The 22,320-nt window shown below is 50.1% G+C and overlaps 2 protein-coding genes across 4 annotated transcripts in view; both read left to right on the forward strand.

Annotated features, from left to right (window-relative positions):
- Positions 1 to 3,825: 3,825 nt before the first annotated feature.
- Positions 3,826 to 4,408, forward strand: LOC308608695 (translationally-controlled tumor protein-like). Its single transcript, XM_081221982.1, is given in 3 exon segments — positions 3,826 to 4,068; positions 4,072 to 4,074; positions 4,078 to 4,408. Coding segments are annotated over 3 exon segments (408 nt in total). The 5' UTR covers positions 3,826 to 3,864; the 3' UTR covers positions 4,279 to 4,408.
- Positions 4,409 to 13,406: 8,998 nt separating this feature from the next.
- Positions 13,407 to 22,320, forward strand: part of CD99L2 (CD99 molecule like 2) — a 111,020-nt gene continuing 102,106 nt past the window's right edge. Inside the window, exon 1 of one of the 3 annotated variants that reach the window (XM_081221660.1) lies at positions 13,407 to 13,581. In XM_081221660.1, coding sequence (XP_081077786.1) covers positions 13,515 to 13,581 — 67 coding nt within the window. In that variant the 5' untranslated portion in view covers positions 13,407 to 13,514. The remainder of the gene's footprint in view (positions 13,582 to 22,320) is intronic. The other 2 variants (XM_081221661.1, XM_081221659.1) reach the window with 2 other exon arrangements.

Consider the following 22,320-nt stretch of genomic DNA (forward strand, 5'->3'; position numbering starts at 1 on the left):
CGGGATGTAGAGGACGATAAATAGTGATGAGAATAAAAGAAGGAGATACAGGTACATGAAAACCTCTTTCTCCTAGGACTCTGCCTAAGCAGAAAAAAAAGGGTGAAACCCCAGGGAAAGAACCAGCTTCGGGGAACATTCACGGGAGGCAAGGCGAGGCGGCAGGAACTGTGCCCAGCTGGCTGTCATGCATTCGGGGAGCTTTGTGTTTTCTCTTCCAAAATGCTTTCCTTGAAGCTCATATGGTGTGTTTTCTTTTTAAACCGTCTTTCTTTGAAAAAAAATCGTGGTAAAATATAGTACATAATATTTATCATTTTAACCATCTGTAAATGCACAATTCAGTGACATTAATTACATTCACAATGTTGTGTAACCATCACCACTATTTATACCCAAAACTTTTCATCATTTCCAACATAAACTCTACCCATTAAATAATAACTTCCCTTTCCCCCAATCCCCAACTCATGGTAACCTCTATTCTATGTTCTGTCTCTATAAATTAGTCTATTCCAGCTAGATACTTGCTGTAAGTGGAATCGTACAATATTTGTCCTTCTGTACCTGGTTTATTTCACTAAGCATAACTCTCCAAGGTCCATCCATGTTGTAGCATCTATCAAAATTTTGTTCCTTTTTATTTTTATCGAAGTGTAGTTGATTTACAATGTTGTGTTAGTTTCAGGTGTAGGAACTTTGTTCCTTTTTTGGCTGAATAGTATTCCATTGTGAGTATAGGTCACATTTTGTTTATCCATTCATCAGTCAATGGACACTTGGGTTTTTTTCCACCTCTTGGCTATTGTGAATAATGCTACTATAATCATGGGTACACAAGTAACTGAGTCTTCGCTTTCAATTCTTCAGGATATATCTATATCTACATCTATCTATATATGTATCTGTATGGAATTGCTGGATCATATGGTAATTCTATGTGTGATTTTTTGGAGGAACTGCCAGACCGTTTTCCATAATGGCTACACCATTTTGCATTCCCACCAGCAATGTACTAGTGTTCCATACCTTTGTCTACATTTATTATTTTCAGTTTTTTTAAAAAAATTATAGTCATCCTAGTAGGTGTGAAGTGGTATCTCATTGTGGTTTGGACTTGCATTTCCCTAATAACAGTAGTGTTGAGCATCTTTTCATGTACTAATTGGCTTTGTATATCTTCTTTGGAGAACTGTCTTTCCAAGGCCTTTGCCCATTTTTTAATTGGGTTGCTTGTTTTTTTATGTTGTTGAGCTGCAGGAGTTCTTTATATTAATCGTTTGTCAGATATACAATTTGCAAATATTTTCTCCATTCTGTAGGTCGTTGCCTTTTCACTCTGTTGATAGTGTCCTTTGACACACAAAAGTTTTTAATTTTGATGAAGTCCAACTTATCTTTATTCTTCTGTTACCTGTGCTTTTGGTGTCAGAGTCATGAAGTCACTTCTAAATCCAACATCATGAAGAATTTGATCAATGTTTTCTTCTAAGAGTTTTATAGTTTTTAGTTCTCAAGTCTAGGTCTTTGATCTAATTTGAGGTATTATTTGTATACAATGTAAGGTAAAGGTGATTTGGGTTTTTTGTATATCTTTTTTTTCCTGCCTATGAGAACTGAGGCATTAAAATAATACAGGACTGGGCATTGGTTCCTAAGTTACTAAGGAGCTAGCTAAGGGGGTAACTGCTCTCATGTCATGAGAGTGGGCTTCAGCTTTCTCATCTGTAGACTGAGAATAATATTTCCCCCTGTAGTGAGTTGAATTGTGTCCCCCCAAATTCATATCCACCAGGAACCTCAGAATGCAATCTTATTTGGAAATATGGTCTTTGCAAATGTAATTTAGCTAAGGCTCTCCAGATGCACTCATACTGGATTTAGTGTGAGCCCTAAATGCAAGGACCAGTGTCTTTGTAAGAAGGCTGTGCAAAGACAGAGGCAGAGATTCGAGTGATGCACCTACAAGCGAAGAAACAGCAAAGATTTCCTGACAGCATCCAGAAGCTGGAAGAGGCAAGGAAGGAGTCTACCCCTTGACTTTGAACTTCTCACCACCAGAACTGGGAGAGAAGAAATTTGTGTTGTTTTACCAAATTACCAGACTTTGTGGTAATTCATTACAGCAGACACAGAAAAACTAATCCTCCCTCACGGAGTATTTAAATTAGTAAATATGATCTTAGTCAAGTACATATCACGGCGTTGGGCGCATTGCCCAAGGCCTCTCAAGAATTTATTCTTCTCACCTTGGGTCCCACTCACAGCTGCCCACATCCACAACATAGAGCCGACCCAACCACCACCTGCCAGTGTGCCCTCCCCAGAAACCCCAACTTCTCTGAGATCTCATCAGCTTAAACAATAGGCACTTGGTACATCCATCCTGCTAGATAGGGTGAGGTGGGCTGGACTTGAGTTTGAAGGCCACAGACTTGCTGGGCAACCTGGCCAAAGTCACTTTTCCTCTCTGAAGATTTGTTGTGTCTTCTGTAAAATTGTGATAATGATAGAAATGGCGCCCTCCTCACTGGGTTGCTGGGAGAACTCGTGATGCAGGTGACAGTGCTTGGCCACCAGAGAACTCAGAACTTCAAGGGACCTCAGAGACAGTCTTGTCCAACCCAGAAGGAGAGTGAGCTGCCCAAAGCCTCTGAGTGATCTCCTAACACCTTCCCCTCACCCTCACACACACCCCCACCAGCGCCCATATGAGGGGTGGAAGTGGCCCAGCTCCCAAACACTGGGCACCCGGATCCACCCCCATGGGGCTTCCCCAAGCTCCAGAGAGGCAGCTCCAGGAGAGAGCAGGTTTCTAGCTGTCAAGTGAAGAAAGTGTCTCAAGCAGTAGGGTGATCAACGGTGCCGACCACTGCTGAAAGACCAAGTATGAGAGGACTGTGAATGGATGAAAGCAAACTTTTTCTGTAAAAGACCAGATAGTAAATATTTTCAGCTTGGTGGGCCATACGGTCTCTGTCACAACTACTTAACTCTGCCCTTGTCTATAACAAAAGCAGTTATAGACAATAGGTAAATGAATGGGTGTGACTATGTGCCGATAAAACTTTACTTATAGGGGCTTCCCTGGTGGCGCAGTGGTTGAGAGTCCGCCTGCCGATGCAGGGGACGCGGGTTCGTGCCCCGGTCCGGGAAGATCCCACATGCCGCGGAGCGGCTGGGCCTGTGGGCCATGGCCGCTGGGCCTGCACGTCCAGAGCCTGTGCTCTGCAGCAGGAGAGGCCACAATGGTGAGAGGCCCGCAAACCACAAAAAAACAAACAAACAAAACAACTTATAGACATGGAAAGTTGAATGTTGCATCATTGCACGTGTCACAAAATATTCTTCTTTTTTATTTTTCTCAATCATTCTTAGCTGGCAGCCCATGTGAACACAGGCAGTAGGCAACCCTTGGCCCTGGGGCCCTAGTTTGGCCAGTCATGGTCTCAGTCAGTGATTCTCAGCCTTTGCCGTGTATTAGAATCAACAGGGGAGACTTTAGAAAAACACTAGTGCCTTACCCCACCCTGGCCAAGCACATCAAAGTCTCAGAGTGGTGCCTGGAGATGATAATTTTAAAAGCTTCCCTGATACCTAGCAATTCAGTAGAGACCCAAGAGAAATGAAAACATACACCCACACAAAAACTTTTACATACACGTTCACGGCAGCATCACTCATAATAGCCCCAAACTGGAAATAACCCAATATCCATCTACTGATGACTGGATAAACAAAATGTGGTGCATCCCTTTTTCCGCCCTCTCCCCGCTCCCCCCAGCACCGCTCCGGCTGCACCACGCTCGCTCTGAGCAGATCCAGGAGGTCGAGGACGGCCTGTGTCTGGGGGTGGAGGGGAAGATGGTCAGTAGGTCAGAGGGTAACACTGACTCATTCATTGGTGGAAACGCCTCCGCTGAAGGCTCCGAGGGAGAAGGTAACGAAAGCACAGTAATCACCGGTGTGGATACTGTCATGAACCATGACTTTCAGGAAAGGAGCTTCACAAAAGAAGCCTACAAGAAGTACATCAAAGGTTACATGAAATCAATCAAAGGGAAGCTCTAAGAATAGAGACCAGAGGGAGTAAAACCTTTTATGACAGGGACTGCAGAACAAATCAAGCACATCCTTGCTAATTTCAAAAACCATCAGTTCTTTATTGGTGAAAACATGAATCCAGATGGCATGGCTGCTCTGCTGGACTATAGTGAGGATGGTGTGACCCCATATATGATTTTCTTTAAGGATGGTTTAGAAATGGAAAAATGTTAACAAATTTGGCTGTTACTTTGGATCTATCACCTGCTCGTCATAACTGGCTGGCTGCTGCTTTTCATCCACACAACACCAGGACTTAGACAAATGGGACTGATGTCATCTTGAGCTCTTCATTTTTTTTTTTTTTTAAATATTTATTTATTTGTTTATTTATTTTTGGCTGTGTTGGGTCTTCGTTTCTGTGCGAGGGCTTTCTCTAGTTGCGGCAAGTGGGGGCCACTCCTCATCGCGGTGCACGGGCCTCTCACTATCGCGGCCTCTCTTGTTGCGGAGCACAGGCTCCAGACGCGCAGGCTCAGTAGTTGTGGCTCACGGGGCTAGTTGCTCCGCGGCATGTGGGATCTTCCCAGACCAGGGCTCGAACCCGTGTCCCCTGCATTGGCAGGCGGATTCTCAACCACTGCGCCACCAGGGAAGCCCGAGCTCTTCATTTTGATGTTGATTTGTTTGGAGCGGAGGCATTGTTTTTGAGAAAAAAAAAAAAAACAAAAACGTCATGTAGGTTGTCTAAAAATAAAATGCATTTAAACTCAAAAAAACTGTGGTGCATCCATACAATGGAATATTATTCATCCATAAAAAGGAACGAGATTCTAATACACGCTGCAGCACGGATAAGCCGAGAAAACATTATGCTGAGTGAAAGGAGCCAGACGCAAAATGTCACATATTATGTGATTTATTTGTATGAATTGTCCAGAATAGGCAAATCCATAGAGACAGAAAGGAGATTCATGGTTGCCAGGGGCTGGGGGAGGGGAGCTAGGGAGTGAGTGCAAATGGGTTTGGGGTTTCCTTTGGGGATGATGGAAATATTCTGGAAGTATTGTAAATAGAGGTGATTGTCATGCAGTACTGTGAATGTACTAAATGCCACTGAATTGTATACTCGAAAAGGGTGAAATTTACCTCAATTTAAAAAGAAAGAAGGCTTCCCTGATGATCCTATCATGTCACTAGGGTTGAGAACCAGGGGACCAGTGGAAGGAGACAGCACATTTCAAAGCAGTAAGCCGGAAGTGAGGTAGAGTCCAGCGCAGAGGCCTTGGGAGTAGAAAGAATGGGCCCTTAACCCTTCCTGGGCTGGGAGTGGCAGTACGTTGTACTAAGGCCTGAGGGGTAAAGTGGAGCCAGCAGAACGGCAGGAAGGTCACTGCCGACAGTGGCAACGTGTAGGAAAATCTGGAGGCACGGAGCAGTACAGCAGGCTCAGGCCAGCTCATGTAGGGCTTTGTAGACCGTGGACAGGAGCTTCGATTTGCTCTGATTGAGGTGGAGAGCCCTTAACATGAGATTGACGGATTTGAAGCAAAGGAAAAACATGATTAGATTTACCTTCTAAGAGGCTCCCTCTGGCTGCTGGGTGGAGAACGGGCTGCAGTTATTCCCGACAGATACAGGTGCGCACGTCCAAGGCTGGTTAGGGGGCAGAGTTTGCAGGCCTTAGTCATAGAGTGGGTGAGACTAGGAGAGGGGTTGAAGCTGCTTCCTAGCTTTGGGGCCCCAGCATCTGGGAGATCGGTGGTGCCATTTCTTGAGATGGGAAGCACTCGAGGGAGTGGCAGGATGATTTCGGGGACAAGGCTGAACAGTCCTGTTTTGGACATTGCAGTGCCCCCTGAAAAGCCATTAGACAATGCAAAACAGGCCTTTGAATAGACATATCTGGGTTCACAGGAGGAGCAGGTGGGTGTGATCTGCCCGTAGGTGTGGATGAGATGGCCCAGGGAGCGGGGATAGAGCGAGAGGAAGACAGGGCCTGGTAGAAGGGGCAGTGTGAGCAAAAGCACAGAGGCAGGAAGGAACACCGAGCTTTGGGGAACAGGGAATGTTCTGGTAAGGCTGGAACCTGGGGCCAGGAGTGGTGGGAGGGAGACCATTTGGAGAGGTCATCTGGGGCCAGGGCCTGCAGAGCCTTGAATGCCGAGCTCAGGAGCTCAGACTCATCCCAAGAACAATGGGACGAAGGCACTGCGGGGCTTGAGTGGGGGAGAGCAGGGAAAGGAGAAGGAAGGACCCCAGTTAAATCGATGCCCTGTTTCCACAGGTGTCCTTAGTGGGGATGGAGAGAAAGGGGAGCTCTGAGAAGTCTTGAAGACCTCAGTGGATACATGTTCATCATTTTTTTCCTTCAAATTCACATGGTCTGTGAGAGGTAGATCCACACTGCCCTCATTTTTCCTTGCCTTAGTTTACCCAGGCCAGGTGAGAAAAGTCTGCACTCAAACAGAGCTTTGATGTTTACATAGGAGTTAGGGAATCATTAACTTGTTGGATGGACTGGGATTGGGCTCCCATAATATCTGAATTCACATACACTAGTGCTCCACGTGTGTGCACTTGTGTGTCTGTGTATGTGTGTGTAGGGAGGTGTTTGATGTATTGGTGCCCCAAACGGGAGGTGATGCCTATTGAAAACCGACAAGAGGTAATTTTTAACTTTTTATTTTGTTTTTCTAAAAATTCATTTTATTTATTTCTTTATTTTTGGCTGCGTTGGGTCTTCGTTGCTGCGCGTGGGCTTTCTCTAGTTGTGGAGAGCGGGGGCTACTCTTCGTTGCGGTGCGCGGGCTTCTCATTGCAGTGGCTTCTGTTGTTGTGGAGCACGGGCTCTAGGTGCGTGGGCTTCAGTAGTTGTGGCTCACGGGCTCAGCAGTTGTGTTGCACAGGCTCTAGAGCGCAGGCTCAGTAGTTGTGGCACACGGACCTAGTTGCTCTGCGGCATATGGGATCTTCCCAGACCAGGGCTCGAACCTGTGTCCCCGGCATTGGCAGGAGGATTCTTAACCACTGCGCCACCAGGGAAGTCCGACAAGAGGTATTTTTGAACACAATGTTATTACTATTAATCGGAGGCTGTTTCCACAACTTGCGTTCTGTAACTTTTTCTGGGAGGTTTCTTCAGCTGCTTCGATGACATGCAAAGACATAAAGAGGCCAAACACTGGTTTCTGTGGTTTGAGTCTCCCGAGTGCTTCAGGGAGATTTCACCGGATGCGTTAAATAAGGTCCATGTTTGGAAGGCAAACGTTAAGTCCTAGTCCTTCAGAGGTCAGGGTTCAGAGTGGGAAATGCTGCCTCACAAATATTACAGAGAGATAAGTTATTTTTTGCCAAGGGCTTATGCAAATTCCATATTAACTCGACTGAGCACTAGAAAGAAATTTACAGAAGTCTCTTGAATTAGGAAAATATGCAGGTATGAGGCTTTGCCCTGCTTGACTTGGCACGCAGGCTTCCAGAAGACGGGTTGGTGTTCTGCATTTAGATTTCCAGAGCAGAGGACTCCTTCTCATGGTAATGAGCCTTGAAACTAGGTGGTGACCCACTGGCATTTTGCACCTGTCTTCTTTTCCTTCTGGATTCTTGTCACCGTGACCATCATTGACATGATCATCACTGTAGTATGGTCCTTGATGTGTTAAGAAAACACTTCAAACACGCAATGGGAATTCTAACAGGGGTCAAAAAGGATGAGATGATTTGTGTCTCCTGGGAAGTTGTTGCACTGGATTACAAAATGCTCCGGTCAAAGGGTCCCTTCCAGGGGTGAGCAACTGTCGCATGCAGTAGCCATAGGAATGAATGAGGGAGGGGGGTTCTGTGGAAACATGGGATGCAAATCTGCCCGCTGTCTGTGCACCTGAAGCTCCTGACCGGCCAAACTGCCTTGTCTCCAGGCGACAGAGCTGGAGAGCGGAATCCCAGCCCGCCCCGAGGCAGACACTGGGTTCTGTACAGCAGAGTCCTGAGTCTCCTGAAAGAAATGGAACCATGAAACACCAGTCTGATCTCGTCACCCTGCAGCCTCACCCCAGCCCCACTTAAAACTCTTTGGGGCTCCCAGTTGCGTTTGGATAAGAGTCCAAACTTCACCTGCTCTAGGAACCCTGCATGACCTGGCTCCAGGTAGTTCAAATTCAAAGGCTCATTTCCCAGCTTTTGCTTCAGCGGTTCTCTTGGAACCCACACGCCCTGCCATCTGCACGGTGAACTATTCCTTTTCCTTTAAGTCAGCTCTTCGACGCTCCCACAGTGCCCTGTGCTCCCCTCTCTAACTGCCTCTATCACCTGACTGCTTGTTGTCTGTTTCCTCCCCACAGGGTACCCTGGACATCCTTTTTTCCCTGAGAACAGGGCCAGATGGACACAGCCATCCTCTCCTTTCTATGGCCACTGTTGCCTCTGCCACATACATAGCCTGAATCCAGACACTTCTCTTCAGCCCCAGGCTCCCAGCTTCTCCGAGATGATGCCAGTAGCCACTCCTGTGGACCCCACTTTCCCTGCCCCTCACTTTCCCTGTCTTTCTGCTGATTAATGCTTACAACCCTTCAGTGGCTTCCCTCTGTTCTCAGGATCAAAGCACTGCTCATTAACATGGCATTCAAGGCTCTGCTTGACCTTGCCTTACTAGAAAATCCAAGAGAGGAGTGAATACGAACATTGTGGAGAGGAGGAGGCGACTGAGGGATAATTTGCTTACAGCTCAAAAAATATGAGAGGGAACATTGTTTTAGAATCCATTTTCAAGGCTTCTGTTTACATATGGGGTGTGTTCCAAAAAATCCCCATGTATCAGGGCCCTGGGTGGGCTAAAATTGCTGGCACAGCCAGGGCTTCGCAGACTTGTGAATTTCACTGGTGAGTAGATTTCTTTATTTTAAATTTGGGGACGGGCAGGGTTGCCAACTTTTTACTTTGCAAAGCAGGCACATTGAACAAAACAATGTTATCTTTTCGTGAAATAAAGGACTTCTGTGTACCCAGAAAAGTCCACGATTTCAGGATAAAGGTCAGCACTCACGCTTTAACGGGGGGAATTACGGCAAGAGTATCACTTTCTTGTTTTGCCTGAGACTGGCAAAGACTCCCCCCTGCTATCAGGCATTTGGGGAACTGTTGTAGCCCCTGGTGCACCGGCTCCCACAGCTGGCTTTCTGCATTGCAGTGCTTTGCAGGGAGGCTATGTCTCTTAATTGGCCCGCATGGTGGGGAGCTGGGTGGGTGGGGAGAGTGCTGGTCCCTTTCCCACCTACTCTGGAGCCCATCCCGGCCCCTCAAACTACTTTGGTTAAAGGGATTAGGACCCAAGGCTTTGGGAGGAGAGGAAGCAGACAGAAGGACTGCTTAAGCCCTGAGCACAAGCTGAGCTGCCTTGGGTCCCGGGGCCAAAGGGTGACCCTGAGTCAGGGCAAGTCCTTTGTCCTCGCCCCTGCTCTGACGTGGACTCCCTCTCCACTCTGGTGCCCCAAGGACCAGGAATCGGCACTGCTGACATGGACAGTGGTGCTCTCCAGATGGGCACCTTCAACAGTGATGGGGCTGATGGCAAGGCCATTCCAGAGCCCTGGTGGGCAGATGCTACCAGGTGGGTCTAATTTTGGCCACAGGTGAGGGTGGCCCCCTTGGGGGACTTTGCAAGGAGTGATTTGTGGCACTTGGGAGCAAGAACAGGAACTGTGCTAGTAGTGAGAGAACAGGTGTTTTGGAATTTAGAACACATCTTCCTAAGGATATGGTGGGGTGTGACGGAAGACCAGGCTTTCCCTCAGAAGCCTACGTAACTCAGAGTAGTGTAAGCCCTCCCAGCACCATCTGTGCCTCTCCTGTACTCCCAGACTACCCTGGTGGCCATCTGTCCATGTCACACTTCTCTGCCTAGGTCAGTGCTGAGGAAAGGTGGGTGTTTTAGGAGAGAAGCTCATCAGGCCAAATGGTTTTCCAGGTGGTGAACATCTGCAGGATATGAGAAGTTCAGGAAGGGCTGAGGAGTAGCAAGAGGGTGAGGACAAGGAGGGTGGTGTGGAGAAAAGGCAGGCTTGGCCAGGAGTCAGTCCGAGCACCCACATGCAGTGGCAGTGGGGAGTGTGTGTATTCAGGGGGCACAGAATCATGGTTTCTAAGTGTAGAATTTCCTGTATGTAAATCAGCTCCACAATCAATTGCAGTTCAGCAGGGTAGCAGCTACTTGAGAGGCTCACCAAGTTCCAGGGAGGTCCTTAGCCTGATAGGCTCAGGGCCCGATGTCATCGATTCCCTCAGACTTACATTAACCTGACTTATAAGAGACTGAGAGACAAACCAGGTCTCAGATGAGTCATTTTACATAGGGAGAGTTATCTGGCAGGATAACTGACCTCGGACATTTGCAATATTTTGAAGGCCTGTTTTTTTTTTTTTTGCGGTACGTGGGCTTCTCACCATTGCAGCCCCTCCCGTTGCGGAGCACAGGCTCCAGACGCGCAGGCTCAGCGGCCATGGCTCACGGGCCCAGCCGCTCCGCGGCATGTGGGATCTTCCCGGACTGGGGCATGAACCCGTGTCCCCTGCATCGGCAGGCGGACTCTCAACCATTGCGCCACCAGGGAAGCCCAAAGGCCTGTTTTTTTGTTCTTTGGGTTTTTTTGAGTGGGTGTCTTTTGGCACACGATAAACACGATCCTTTCCTGTTGCTTCTTGTTCCCGTGCCAGCTCCTGTGCTCATCCCGTTCTACTCTTTAGGCCCCGCACCATCGCCTGTCACTATTCATCCTTGCCATAGTTCAATTTGCTAGAATGGAGGCCAACACACTTTTCCTGTAAAGAGCTAGGTAGTAGATATTTTAGGCTGTGTGGGCTCCATGGTCTCTGTTGCAACTACTCAATTCTGCTGTGGTAGCAGAAAAACAGCCATAGACAATACAGAAATGAATGCACGTGGCTGTGTTCCCACCAGCTTCATGGATCCTGACACGTGAATTTCGTCTAAACGTTCCCTGTCACAAAATAACCTTCTTTTGATTTTTTCAACCATTTAAAGGTACAAATACCATTCCTAGTTTGCAGGTCATACAAACGGGCGGGTGGGTTGTATTTGACCTGTAGGCCGGTGTGCCAACCACCCCTGAGCTAGAAAACAGTCTTCCTGCATGTTACACCGTGGCCAGTGTCTTGCTGCTGGGATTGAGGTATCTCTGCTACACATTGACCAGTTAGAGCCCCAGCTGCGAGTGACTGTGATGCCTCACTTAGAGGCTGCATTTTCCTCACCTCCTCAAGCCTCCTCAGTGTAGCTGAGTGTGTAGGTGCTGAGGTTCACCCATCAGAGCCTGAAGGGCTTTAAAAGAGCATGATGTCTAGTGCCCTCCTTACAGGTGGGACTCCTGAAGCCCCAGGGCACCCGGAGTTAGTGGGAAAATTGCGGGCATATTCGCATCCTGGAATACACAGCAACTGCCCAACCTCACAGTAGCCAGTATTTCTTTAGCTGTTATAAGAGTAACAAGTAATGCATCTCTGCTCACCGTGTCCGAGGCCACTTGCTTTCCAGTATCTCATTTAATCCTTAGGATGAACTTATTGCGTCCAGCCAGGATCGCCACTCTGTCTGGCTCGGAAGCACATGTTCTTAGCCATTCACCTGCTGGGGTTCCTGGTGATCCCCCTGACCCCTTTGACACTATGGGACTGGACCTGGTTAACTCCGCAACCTCAAGGAATCTCCATTTTGCTCCTTTTCCCTCATTAATTGTTGAGGTGATACATGAAGTTGTTGTGGGCATAAAAAAAATAAGAATAAAATGCCTGAAATATGCCATGTATATCGTGTGTGTTCAATAACCGCTAGCTATTTCTGTTAATTCTCCTGCTAGTGTCATAGAATAAGCACTGCCCTGAAAATCAGAATATCAACTCACTCTTTGTATGTTTTGTTTTTGCAGCCCCAAGATTCAGAGCAATGGAAAGAAGTCACAGAGGGAAAGATTTTGGCTCCATCTCAGGGAGACCCCAGCCCCCTACTATGGCTCAGAGAGTGGCGGAAGCCTCTGGGGGGGTATGGAGGTGCGGCCCTGTGGGAGACACAGGCAGCCTACCGAAGGGACACTGTGGGGGAGATGGTAGTAGCCACCCTCAAGGAGGATGTGGCCCAGGGCAGCCTGTGTCGAATAATGGCAGGGACAGGCTCGACGACTTAGGGGAGCAGCGGTGCCTTCTCTTTGTCTTTGAAAGCCGGCTGCAGCCGGAGCCCTTCTGGAGAGCGTTCACGTCAAAGGCTGCAGCGGGCATTTTGCTGTTACAGTCAGTGTCGGAATCTGATTTCACCCAGTCCCGGAGATGGACTCAGTTGGAGGGGTTCATGGGAAGGGGCTGCAGCGCGTGTGTCGATCACTGAGCACGTTTACAGATCGACTCTGCAGATGTGAACTCGCGCTTTCAGCGCATTCATCAAAGCCTCGGGGGAGCTGACCCTGTCCCTCCTCCTTCCTCCCCCGGGCCCACGGCGCTCGGCTCCAGGTCACCCCGCAACTTCCCTCTCGCCTGCCCCCCGCGCCCCCGGCCTCAGGCTCGTTTCCTCCAGACGTGCCGCTGTTTGCCAACCGCGGCCAGCCACGAAAATGGCCCTTTTCTTTCATCTCTGGGCAGGGCTCCATTGCAGGATCAGCTAAGTGGGAGGGCAGCCGGCGGTTCCGACAAACAAGTTCCGCCAAGGCGACGGGGGCCGGAGCGCGGGTGCCGGGTCCTGGAGCCGCAGCTAGAGGGACCCCTAGGGAACAGCCCTTTACCGGGAGGACACCAAGGCCAGAAGGGGAAGAGCCCTGTCCAAGGTCACCCGGCTGGCGGAACGCACCAGGCTTGTGCGCCGCCTCGGGTCCTGCTCCGGGCCCTAGAGGAGTCTGGCGCGCCGGGTGGAAATCACCGCATACCCTTGCTGCCGGCGCCTCCGGCTCCCCAACCACTGTTGACTCACTGCTCCGGGCCCGCAGGGCCCACCTCTGAGACTTCCCCTTCGAGAGAGGGGTGTGAAGGGGCCCGCGAGCCACGGGCCGGCGCTGGCCGGGACCCAGACAGCCTAACCTGCTGGGTGTCTGGCTCCGCCCCTCAAGCTCCAGCCCCGCTCGCAGGCTGCCGTCCCACCCCTCGTGCATAGGCCCCGCCCCCGAGACTGCAGGCTCGCCCCGCCCCCGAGAATGCAGGCTCGCCCCGCCCCTCGCACCACAGTCGCAGTCCCACCCCACCTCACCTCGTCTCCGTCGGGCACGCCCCGACGTCAGAGCTCACACGCGCCTCTCCTCCTCCCTCTCGGGGCCGCGCCGTGCGCGCGCCGGTCCTGGGCGAGGCCCTGCAGTAGCGGCAGGGTTCCTCCCTCTTCTGCTCCTCCTCCTCCTTCCCGGCTCCTCCCCGACCACCCCCTCGGGTGCTCTCGCGCTAACTGTGCGCCTCTGGGCCCCGTCTGCCCGCTCCCAGCCATGGTGGCCTGGCACTCGGCGTTCCTCATCTACCTCGCTTTCTCCTTGGCCACTCTGGTCCAGAGAGGTAAGGCGGGCGGGGGGCACGCGGGGACCCCGCCCTCTGGGCCCGTGGGGCGGGGACCCTGTGCCCCGTGGGCCCGGTGGTGCGCATGAGCGGCTCGGCCCCCGCCCGAGGGCCTGCTGCGGAGGCTGCCGGCGGGCAGGTGGGGCCGTGTGGGAAGATGGGGCGGGGGTGCTAGCCCCGAGCCCGCGGGGGCTGACCCTGCTGCAGCCCATGTGGCCGGTGGGGAGGGACCGGGACCCCTCCTGGTGCTGGGCTAGAAACAGCGGGATACTCCCCCCTTAAAATCCTGAACAAGGTGTCTCCGCCGGTGACAACACCTGTCCCCGTGAGATTGCCGTTGGAAAAACCTTGAAGAGAGCACTCATTCCCTGAGCAGGGCTTCTCAAAATGTGTTTCCAGGCCACCTGCAGCAGAAGCACCTGGCGAGCTTCCTGTGTTCACTCTTGCTTTGTCAGCATCTCGGCGGGGATGGGGGGTAGATGGGGAACGGCGGTGTGTAAGTCTAACCAGCTCCCCAGGAGCTTCTGGTACCCGCCCCAGTTTTCGAGCCATTGGTGATATTTTGCCAAGGAGGAGGAGAGAGAAATTCTACCAAATCAAGGAAGCAAGTTTCTTAGGCCCTCGCTACTCAAAGTGTGGTCCAAGGCCCGCCACGACATCTCTTGGGAATTGTTAGGAAAGCAGCATCTCAGGCCCCGCCCCTGACCTACTGAGTCAGATTCTGCATTAACTAGATCCCCGGGTAATTCGCAGGCACATTTTAAGTTTGAGAAGCATCTTCTTAGAATAAATGCAGTCTGTGGTTAAAAATAGGGTCACCAAGGAGTCCCAGCAGAATCTTCTTACACTCAACTTACCTCATCTCCACATCAGAAAAAGAGATTGAGGAAAACACTGCAGTTGAGCCCAGAATTGTGCTCTGAGCTTCCTGACACAAAGGCAGATTCAGCTAGTTAAAAACACATGAGCTCAGCAAAAACAAAACCGTGTCCTATAAGTGCGTTCTAGTGAGGGTTATGTTACTTATAAGGAACACTGGAAAACAGTAGACAGTCCAAGGCAGTTTTGCAAAAGATGTAGAAATGTTTCTCATGCGGGCAGCCCTCCTGGAGTCTGTACAAGAAGAGCCATTCAGCATTCTACAAAGGTGTCAGGCTCTGTTCTAGACACTGATGCTGCAGCAGTGAACAAAATTCAGGCTCTGTCCTCGTGGAGCTGACATCCTGATGCGGGAGAAAATAAGTGCAAACATCACAGTCTATATACTATTAGTGCAGTAAAGAATAATAAAGCAAGTTACAGGGTTGTTGAATTTTGTTTCATTTTTCCCTTTGGGGTTAAGATTTTTATTTTGTTTATGATGCATTTGTGGGGAAAAGTATGATCACTTGATTAACTTGCATCTAATGATATGGGACGTTTGAAAGTGGAAGCGCAAAAAAGTTCGAAAAATGATGCTCCCTTCGAGGCTGTCTTCTGCGAGTCTTCAACATAGTAGGCACATTGAGAAGGTGAGGAATTTAAATGATGAGGTGTCAGGTTTTCATCATCACGGGTTACACTAGGTGATTTACAAAGTGGTGGGGGAAACTGCAAATGGGTGCAGCCGTTTTACAGATGAGAAAACGGAGGCACACAGAGGCGAAGTAACTTGCCTCAGGTGGCAAAGCTAAGATTTGATTCCAGGCTTCTCTGATTCCACTATCCTTGCTTTTAAGTACTAGGCATAATGCCTTTACACCTGGAGGCTGCCCTCTTCCTATGCCTTACTGGCCAAGTGGCCTTGGGAAAGTGCTCTGAACTTGGTTCGGTTTGCTCATCTGTGTAATGCCTAACAACTCATAAAGGTATCTCAAGGGAACCAGGCGTGTGTCACCCTCAGATTTGCAGCCCTGCCACCAGCTACCATCTCCTGAGTTCTTGCTGTGTACCACTTCACATATATATATTTTTAATTGCCCCAGGAGTTTGGCTTGTTAGGTATAATCCCCGCCTTCCAGATGAGGGGCCCTCATAACTTGGAAGGATAGAGCCAGGATCCCACCCATTTAAGATTGCTAGCCAGTGATCTTTTTAAATTTTAATTAACGCTGAACCAGAAGAAGCTTTTGCTTCAAGGTAGGGCCCCAGTTTCCTGGATCTTTTGTGCAGAACAACATGACAAATACGCGTTTTGCATTGGTCCCCTCTGGGGATCCGGGCAGTTACAGTTTTCAGAGCCACTGTGTCAAAATGAACAAACACAAAGCAGGTCTCAGGTACCCACTGGCTTTCCGGGAGCCCCCAGGTGGTGGATCAGGTGGGTCTGCCCAAGAGCCACTTTCTTCTTGGTCCTGGTCCTCAGTAATGAGGTGTGACCTAGAAAGCCTGGCAGGCCTCAGGAGACACTCAGAACCTCGAAGCACGATTGTGAAATCCACACGGACTCAGGCAAGTTGAGACAGATTTTAGGCTCCCAGGAGTTTAAAAGGTGGTGAACAAGTCATTCCTGTTCTAATTACAGATGAGCTTTTAGCTCATTGTGTATTTTACTAGTTCTGAAAAATCGTCTGAGGACAGGTATGTCACCTGTCTGCGCCTACAGAAATGGAAAGCTGTGCTTTTGACTTCCGGGGAGAAGAATCTCAGTGGTACGGGTGGGTAACAGTCATACGAGGGCTGCACTTCCCCAGTGTATTCCACGCGCCAGGCCCTCAGTGCCTCGCACACACTTACACCTCCTAACTACCCTGAAAGCTTGGCACTGTGACCCATCTTGTCTCCTGATGTTCATAATGGCTGTTTGCATACAGCCTTGAAAAGTAACTGAGTGGTAACCCATAACTCAGATGAAAAACGTGGTCCAGTGAGGTTTTGGACTTGAACCCAGGTTTATCTGAGTAACCAAAGGAGGGGTCATAAATGTAGATATATCCAGGGATGGGGCAGGTGACAGAAATGTGAGCCGTGGCCAAGAATGTGTGATGAGCCTGTTGGCAGATCTCCAAGTGCCTGCTCCTTTAAAAGAGAGGTAGCCCGGCCAAGAGAGGGAGAGTGCCAGCTGCGGAGCAAGCCTGCCCAGTGCTACCACGGTGCAGGGCAAGTCACTTAACTGCTTGGTGCCTCAGTTTCCTCATCTGGAAAATGGGGATAATACCACCATCCGCCTCATGGTGTTGTTACTAGGATTAAATGAGTGCAAATGGATAAAGTACTTAGCACAACATCTGGCTCCGAGTGAGCTCTGTGCTAGTAACTATTATTCCAAGCCACATTTAAAAAATACACAGTGCAAACCTTGAAAATATTATGCTAAGTGAAGGAAGCCAGACACAAAAGCCCACATATTGCATGATTCCGTTTATATGTAATGTCCAGAGTTGGCAAATCCATAGAGACAAAAAGTAGATTAGTGGTTGCCAGGGTCTAAGGGGAATGAAGAGTGACTGCTTAATAGGTACCAGGTTTCCTTTTAGGGTGATGGAAATGTTCTGGAACTGGATAGAGGTGGCGGTTGTACAACCTTGTAAATGTACCAAGAACCACTAAATTGTACGCTTTGAAAGGGTGAGTTGTATGGTATGTGGATTCTATCTCCATTTAAAATAAATTCACTGCGGTCCAAGCAGAACAAATGAGGGAGGTGGCAGCGTGTGACCCCTGGGTTGGGGTTGGTCTTCAGGGCCCCTGAGTTTGGTCGGGCCAGGGAGAGCAAGAGCAGAGGGGGCCCCGAGTGCTGGTGGCGCTGGGATCCAGGCAGAAGCCCTGTGGGCTGACTTGGGCTATTGGGTTTGAGCCAGACAGACCCCTGGGGCCCCTGCAGGATTGGCCCAGAGCTACTTAACCCTGCTTGCCTGAGTGCACCAGTGGCCCCTGCAAAGGTGCATCCTGGGCAGGGGGGACCTTCCCTGTCCTGCATGGCTCAGGGTTGCCCTTATGCACCCGTCATTGCAGTGGACGGACAGGGTCTAGGGACTGTTAGCCTTTTAGTCTCACCTGTTTTGACTGGTTTGCAGCCCCTTCCTCACTGTCAAAGGTTACATCCCATCCCCTCCATCATTTTGGATACCAGATAACAAGAATGTGTGTGTTTCTTAAACACGCACACACAGAGAGAAATCACCCAAGAGTCAGTGTCAGCAGGCACTGGGGAGGGGCCTCCAGCAGAGGTGATGATGATGAGGGTGATGAGGCTGTTTGGCAGCTCGCAGGGGAGCGTGGGGAGCAGCTGATTTTGGTTTCTGTGAGTTCAGGAAAGATCCTTTCCAGGTGCACTGACTTTCCCGTTCTGGGTTCTTCCCCCGCCTGGTGCTGGTGCTGGTGCTTTCCCTGCTGTGTGTCCACTCCTCCCCTTTGCACTTGCTATGTATTCCTCTGCTGCTCTTGGTGTGTGTGGGGAGGCCCGGCTCTGGAGGTTCCTGTTCCCCAGCCCAGGCTGGGCCCTGCCTGAGGCTGGCTCACAGGTCCACTCACTGGCCAATCTTGGTTTGCATGTAAAAGCCTAAAGTCATCCTAAACGTGTAATAGAAACGGGGGAGAAATCTTTCACGCAGGTCAGTGTTGCAAATGGCCCACAAAGATGTCCATGCCCTAATCTCTGGAACCTGTGACTATGGGAGGTTACATAGTGATTTTGGCCGGGAAGAGGACCTCAGTCTTTGTCTTCTTTGAGGAGAGAATTCAGCAAAGAGACTAAGACTGCAAAGCAGGTACAGACTTTATTAGAAGCACAGTACATGTGGGAGAGCACACAGGCAAACTCACGGAGTAGGGGTAGCAATGCCTTGCGCCCTGGGGTAGCTTAGGTAGTTAATATGGGGTTAGTCTTCTGGGGTTTAGATGAGGGTGACCCTCCTTTTTTCTCCCCTATGATCATGTCATCTGCAATTCCTTATTTAGGCTTCCACCAAGCACTATTTTTTTCTTTAATAAATTTATGTATTTTTAGCTGCGTTGGGTCTTCGTTGCTGCGTGCGGGCTTTCTCTTGTTGTGGCGAGCGGGGGCTACTCTTCCTTGCGGTGTGAGGGCTTCTCATTACGGTGGCTTCTCTTGTTGCGGAGCACGGGCTCCAGGCATGTGGGCTTCAGTGGTTGTGTCACGTGGGCTCAGTAGTTGTGGCTCGTGGGCTCTGGAGCACAGGGTCAGTAGCTGTGGCACACGGGCTTATTTGCTCTGCAGCACGTGGGATCTTCCCGGACCAGGGCTCGAACCCGTGTCCCCTGCATTGGCAGGTGGATTCTCAACCACTGCACCACCAGGGAAGCCCCTCAAGCACTATTTTGACTCTTTCTCGTGAGCACCTAAGCAAAACCCAGGGGGAGAGGGGGAAGGGTCAAAACCGCAGTGCTAGTGATATTACAGTGTGGCCAAGATTACTAGAGGATGACCTGGGACCCCTTCTGCACATGTGTCGGGCCGGGAAATCTTGACCACAAAAATGAGGAAGCTGTGGTGGGCTGCTTTGTCTTTCAGCCAATCACGGTGCTTAATTCTTAGTGGTAGTTTATCTCAAAGGGTCAGCATGAAACCAGTTGAAACCAGTTGCAGCAGGTTAACCCAGGGTCTATCTATCTCCTTCCTCAACAGTAGAGGGAAATTAAGGTAGCAGATGGAATTAGGTTGCCAATCAGCTGGCCTGAAAATAAGATTCTCCTGGGTTATGCTGGCTAATTAAAGGATGAGATTCCTTTAAATATTGAAGAGGAAGGTAGCGGAGTGAGGATCAGAGTGATGCCACCTGAGAAAGATTCCACCGCCTTTGCTGGCTCTGAAGATGGAAGGGGCCAGGAGCCAAGGAGTACACAGATTCTGCCCTAGAGCTTCCAGAAGTAATGCAGCCCTGGCGATACCTTGATTTCAGCCCAGTGAGACCGCGTTGGACTTCTGACCTCCCAAACTGTAAGATAAAAGTGTGCGTTGTAGGGCAGTACGTTGGCCATCATTTATTACAGCAGCAAGAGGAAGCTAGGAGAAGCTAAGGGGTGGATATTAGTGTCCTCTTCATTCTTTGAAAAAACTAGCTTGTGGTGTTTCTTTACATCGTTTCAATTTTGCCATTTTAAATCAATCCCCAATCTGCTCTCAGTTCAGGATTTTTAAAAAAATGTGCAGAAAATTGGATTATGGTGGTGGCCTTGGTGCGGCAATGAATGCTTTGAAGCACCTCTGAGGGCCCTGGAAGGCAGCTGGATTTCTTTGGCCTGTGTTTGATTTTAAACGACTCCTCAAGGAGATTGCAGAGTGCGCCCTGTGCAGTGGGCCACCTGTATCGGGGGCCCCTGGCTGTGTCCCGAAAGGCCTTTCTTCCGTCCCGCCCCCCCCCACCCCAGTCCTGATGGCTGAGTTTGAAGCAGGTGCAGTCTGGGTACAGCAGACAGGCTTTCTTCTTTGGGCTGTACCTGCCCCTTTGCTGAGGAGGAGGAGTGGTCTGCCGGCTCACCTTTGTCCCCAGGTGGCTTGGGGGAAAGGGCCAAGCAGAAATGGGTGGGCCTAGACCGCCACTCCACCTTCAACTAGTTTTTTAAAAAATAAATTTATTTTATTTATTTTTGGCTGCGTTGGGTCTTTGTTGCTGCACGTGGGCTTTCTCTAGTTGCGGCAAGCAGGGGCTTACTCTTCTTTGTGGTGCATGGGCTTCTCACTGCGGTGGCTTCTCTCGTTGCGGAGCATGGGCTCTAGGTGCGTGGGCTTCAGTAGTTGCAGCACACGGGCTCAGTAGTTGTGGCACACGGGCTTTGTTTCTCTGCGGCACGTGGGATCTTCCCGGACCAGGGCTCGAACCCGTGTCCCCTGCATTGGCAGGTGGATTCTTAACTGCTGTGTCACCAAGTAAGCCCTCAAGTGGTTTTTTTTTTTTTTTTTTTTTGCTGTACGCGGGCCTCTCACTGCTGTGGCCTCTCCCGTTGCGGAGCACAGGCTCCGGACACACAGGCTCCGCGGCCATGGCTCGCGGGCCCAGCCGCTCCGCGGCATGTGGGATCTTCCGGGATAGGGGCACGAACCCGTGTCCCCTGCATCGGCAGGCGGACTCTCAACCACTGCGCCACCAGGGAAGCCCCCTCAAGTGGTTTTGAGCTCTGTTTTTGTTTGTTTTCTACATGGGGCTGCTCATCAGATGTCAGAGGGTTCTGCAACTTTAAAACAAAAACACTTTGAAAACTGTCTGGAATCCCACAGAGAGGAGTGCCGCAGCTCAGTGAACATCTGTTTCAAGGAGCGGCCAGGCAGCCTCTGGGTGGCATTGCAAGGTGGTTGTTTGGGCCTGTTTTCCAACGTAGAGGCGGTACCAAGAAACATTGTTGCAGTGCGGAATTCATTACCCCCAAAATAGTGCCAAGGCACTCGGGTCATTTTGACCTTCTCTTTATTTTTATTGCTGCTTCAGCTAGCCTGGGATGATGGAATTAACACGGGCCTGCATTCCAGTGTGGCCCCACCATTTGCTGGCCACAGTTGCCTTATCTGCACCAAGAGGCTGCTGACCTCTGCTTTGTTGGCCTCACAGAATTGTTGGAGTAGCCAATTAACTGCTAGTGCAAATAGGCTGTGTTGTCAAGATATTAGCCAAGCTAGGCTCCCCAGAGGGGAGGAGAATGGGAAAGAGGCCACCTGCCTAAGGGCTGCCTTCCTTGCTTGCTTGCATTGGTTCTAATGAGCATTCAGGGGCTTTCCTTTACAAAAGCCTTTATTGACCAGAACCAAAGTGCCCAGGGAATTACTGAGCTGGGCTCAGGGTCCCAATGAGCTCAGAGGAAGAACCGTCCCAGGAGCAATTCTAATGTAGTTGCTCTTCATAGCCCATTGGCCTCCTGCAGATTTCTGGGCTATCTTTCGGGAGCAATCCCTTTTACTTTCTCACCATTCATTCATTTGGCTCTGTCGTCCAGCTTAAAAAAAAAAAGCAAAAATCCAAAGTAGTGCCTAAAAAGAAACAAACAAGAACTATAGTTTAATCTTTCGTTCATAAAATACAACATACCATGTGGACTTGTGGTAGTTTGGGGCTCCCATTAATTTCCTCCCAACACGTGGCTTCCCACCCCTCCCTCGCAGCTGCTTGTGGCCAAAGTTAGTGATGACTTCAGTGTGGCTAGGTCCAAGGATCATCTGACACCCTCCCCTGGAAGCACTTTGTCCCCTTGGCTTCTGGGAAGCCACACTGGTCGTTCCTTGCCATTCTTCCTCACCTCTGACCTTAGGGCTTGTGGGGATGCCTTGGGCCTAGTCCACCTGCTTTACTTGCACTCGCTTCCCAGGTGCTTTCACCAGCCTCATGGCGTTAAATGAAATCCCATCTGCAAGCTTTTGACTCTTCAGTTTCTATCCCCAGCTCTGATCTCTCTTGACTTCCAGGCTCCTGCATTCAACATCCCCGCGTGCTTGTCTGATGTCTTGCTGGTGTTACTGAAATTCTTCGGGTTCATCTGTTTTCCCCTCCCACCAACTGAGTCCTCGCCCTTCCCTCAGGATTCCTGGACCTCCCCATAATCCAGCAACCAAAGGGTCCATGCCCTGTGCAGCCATGTTAAGTTCTTTTGATTATTACCCTTGCTCATACGTGTCACAGAAGACCCAGTGCAAACCTGAGCTGCTGCTGGCTGCCTCCAAACCTGCTCCCCCAACCTGAGTAACTGGAAGCCCCATTCTGCTAGGGGCTCTGGCCACTCCTCCATGGCTTTCTTTCCTTCATGGCCCCCATCTGATCTGTCAGCAGACCATGCCTGTGACCACCCGGAATCATCCAGACTCCCACCTGTTTC

This window comes from Mesoplodon bidens, assembly GCF_964165515.1.
Source record: "Mesoplodon bidens genome assembly, chromosome: X".
In the NCBI taxonomy this organism is placed as follows: Eukaryota; Metazoa; Chordata; class Mammalia; order Artiodactyla; family Ziphiidae; genus Mesoplodon; species Mesoplodon bidens.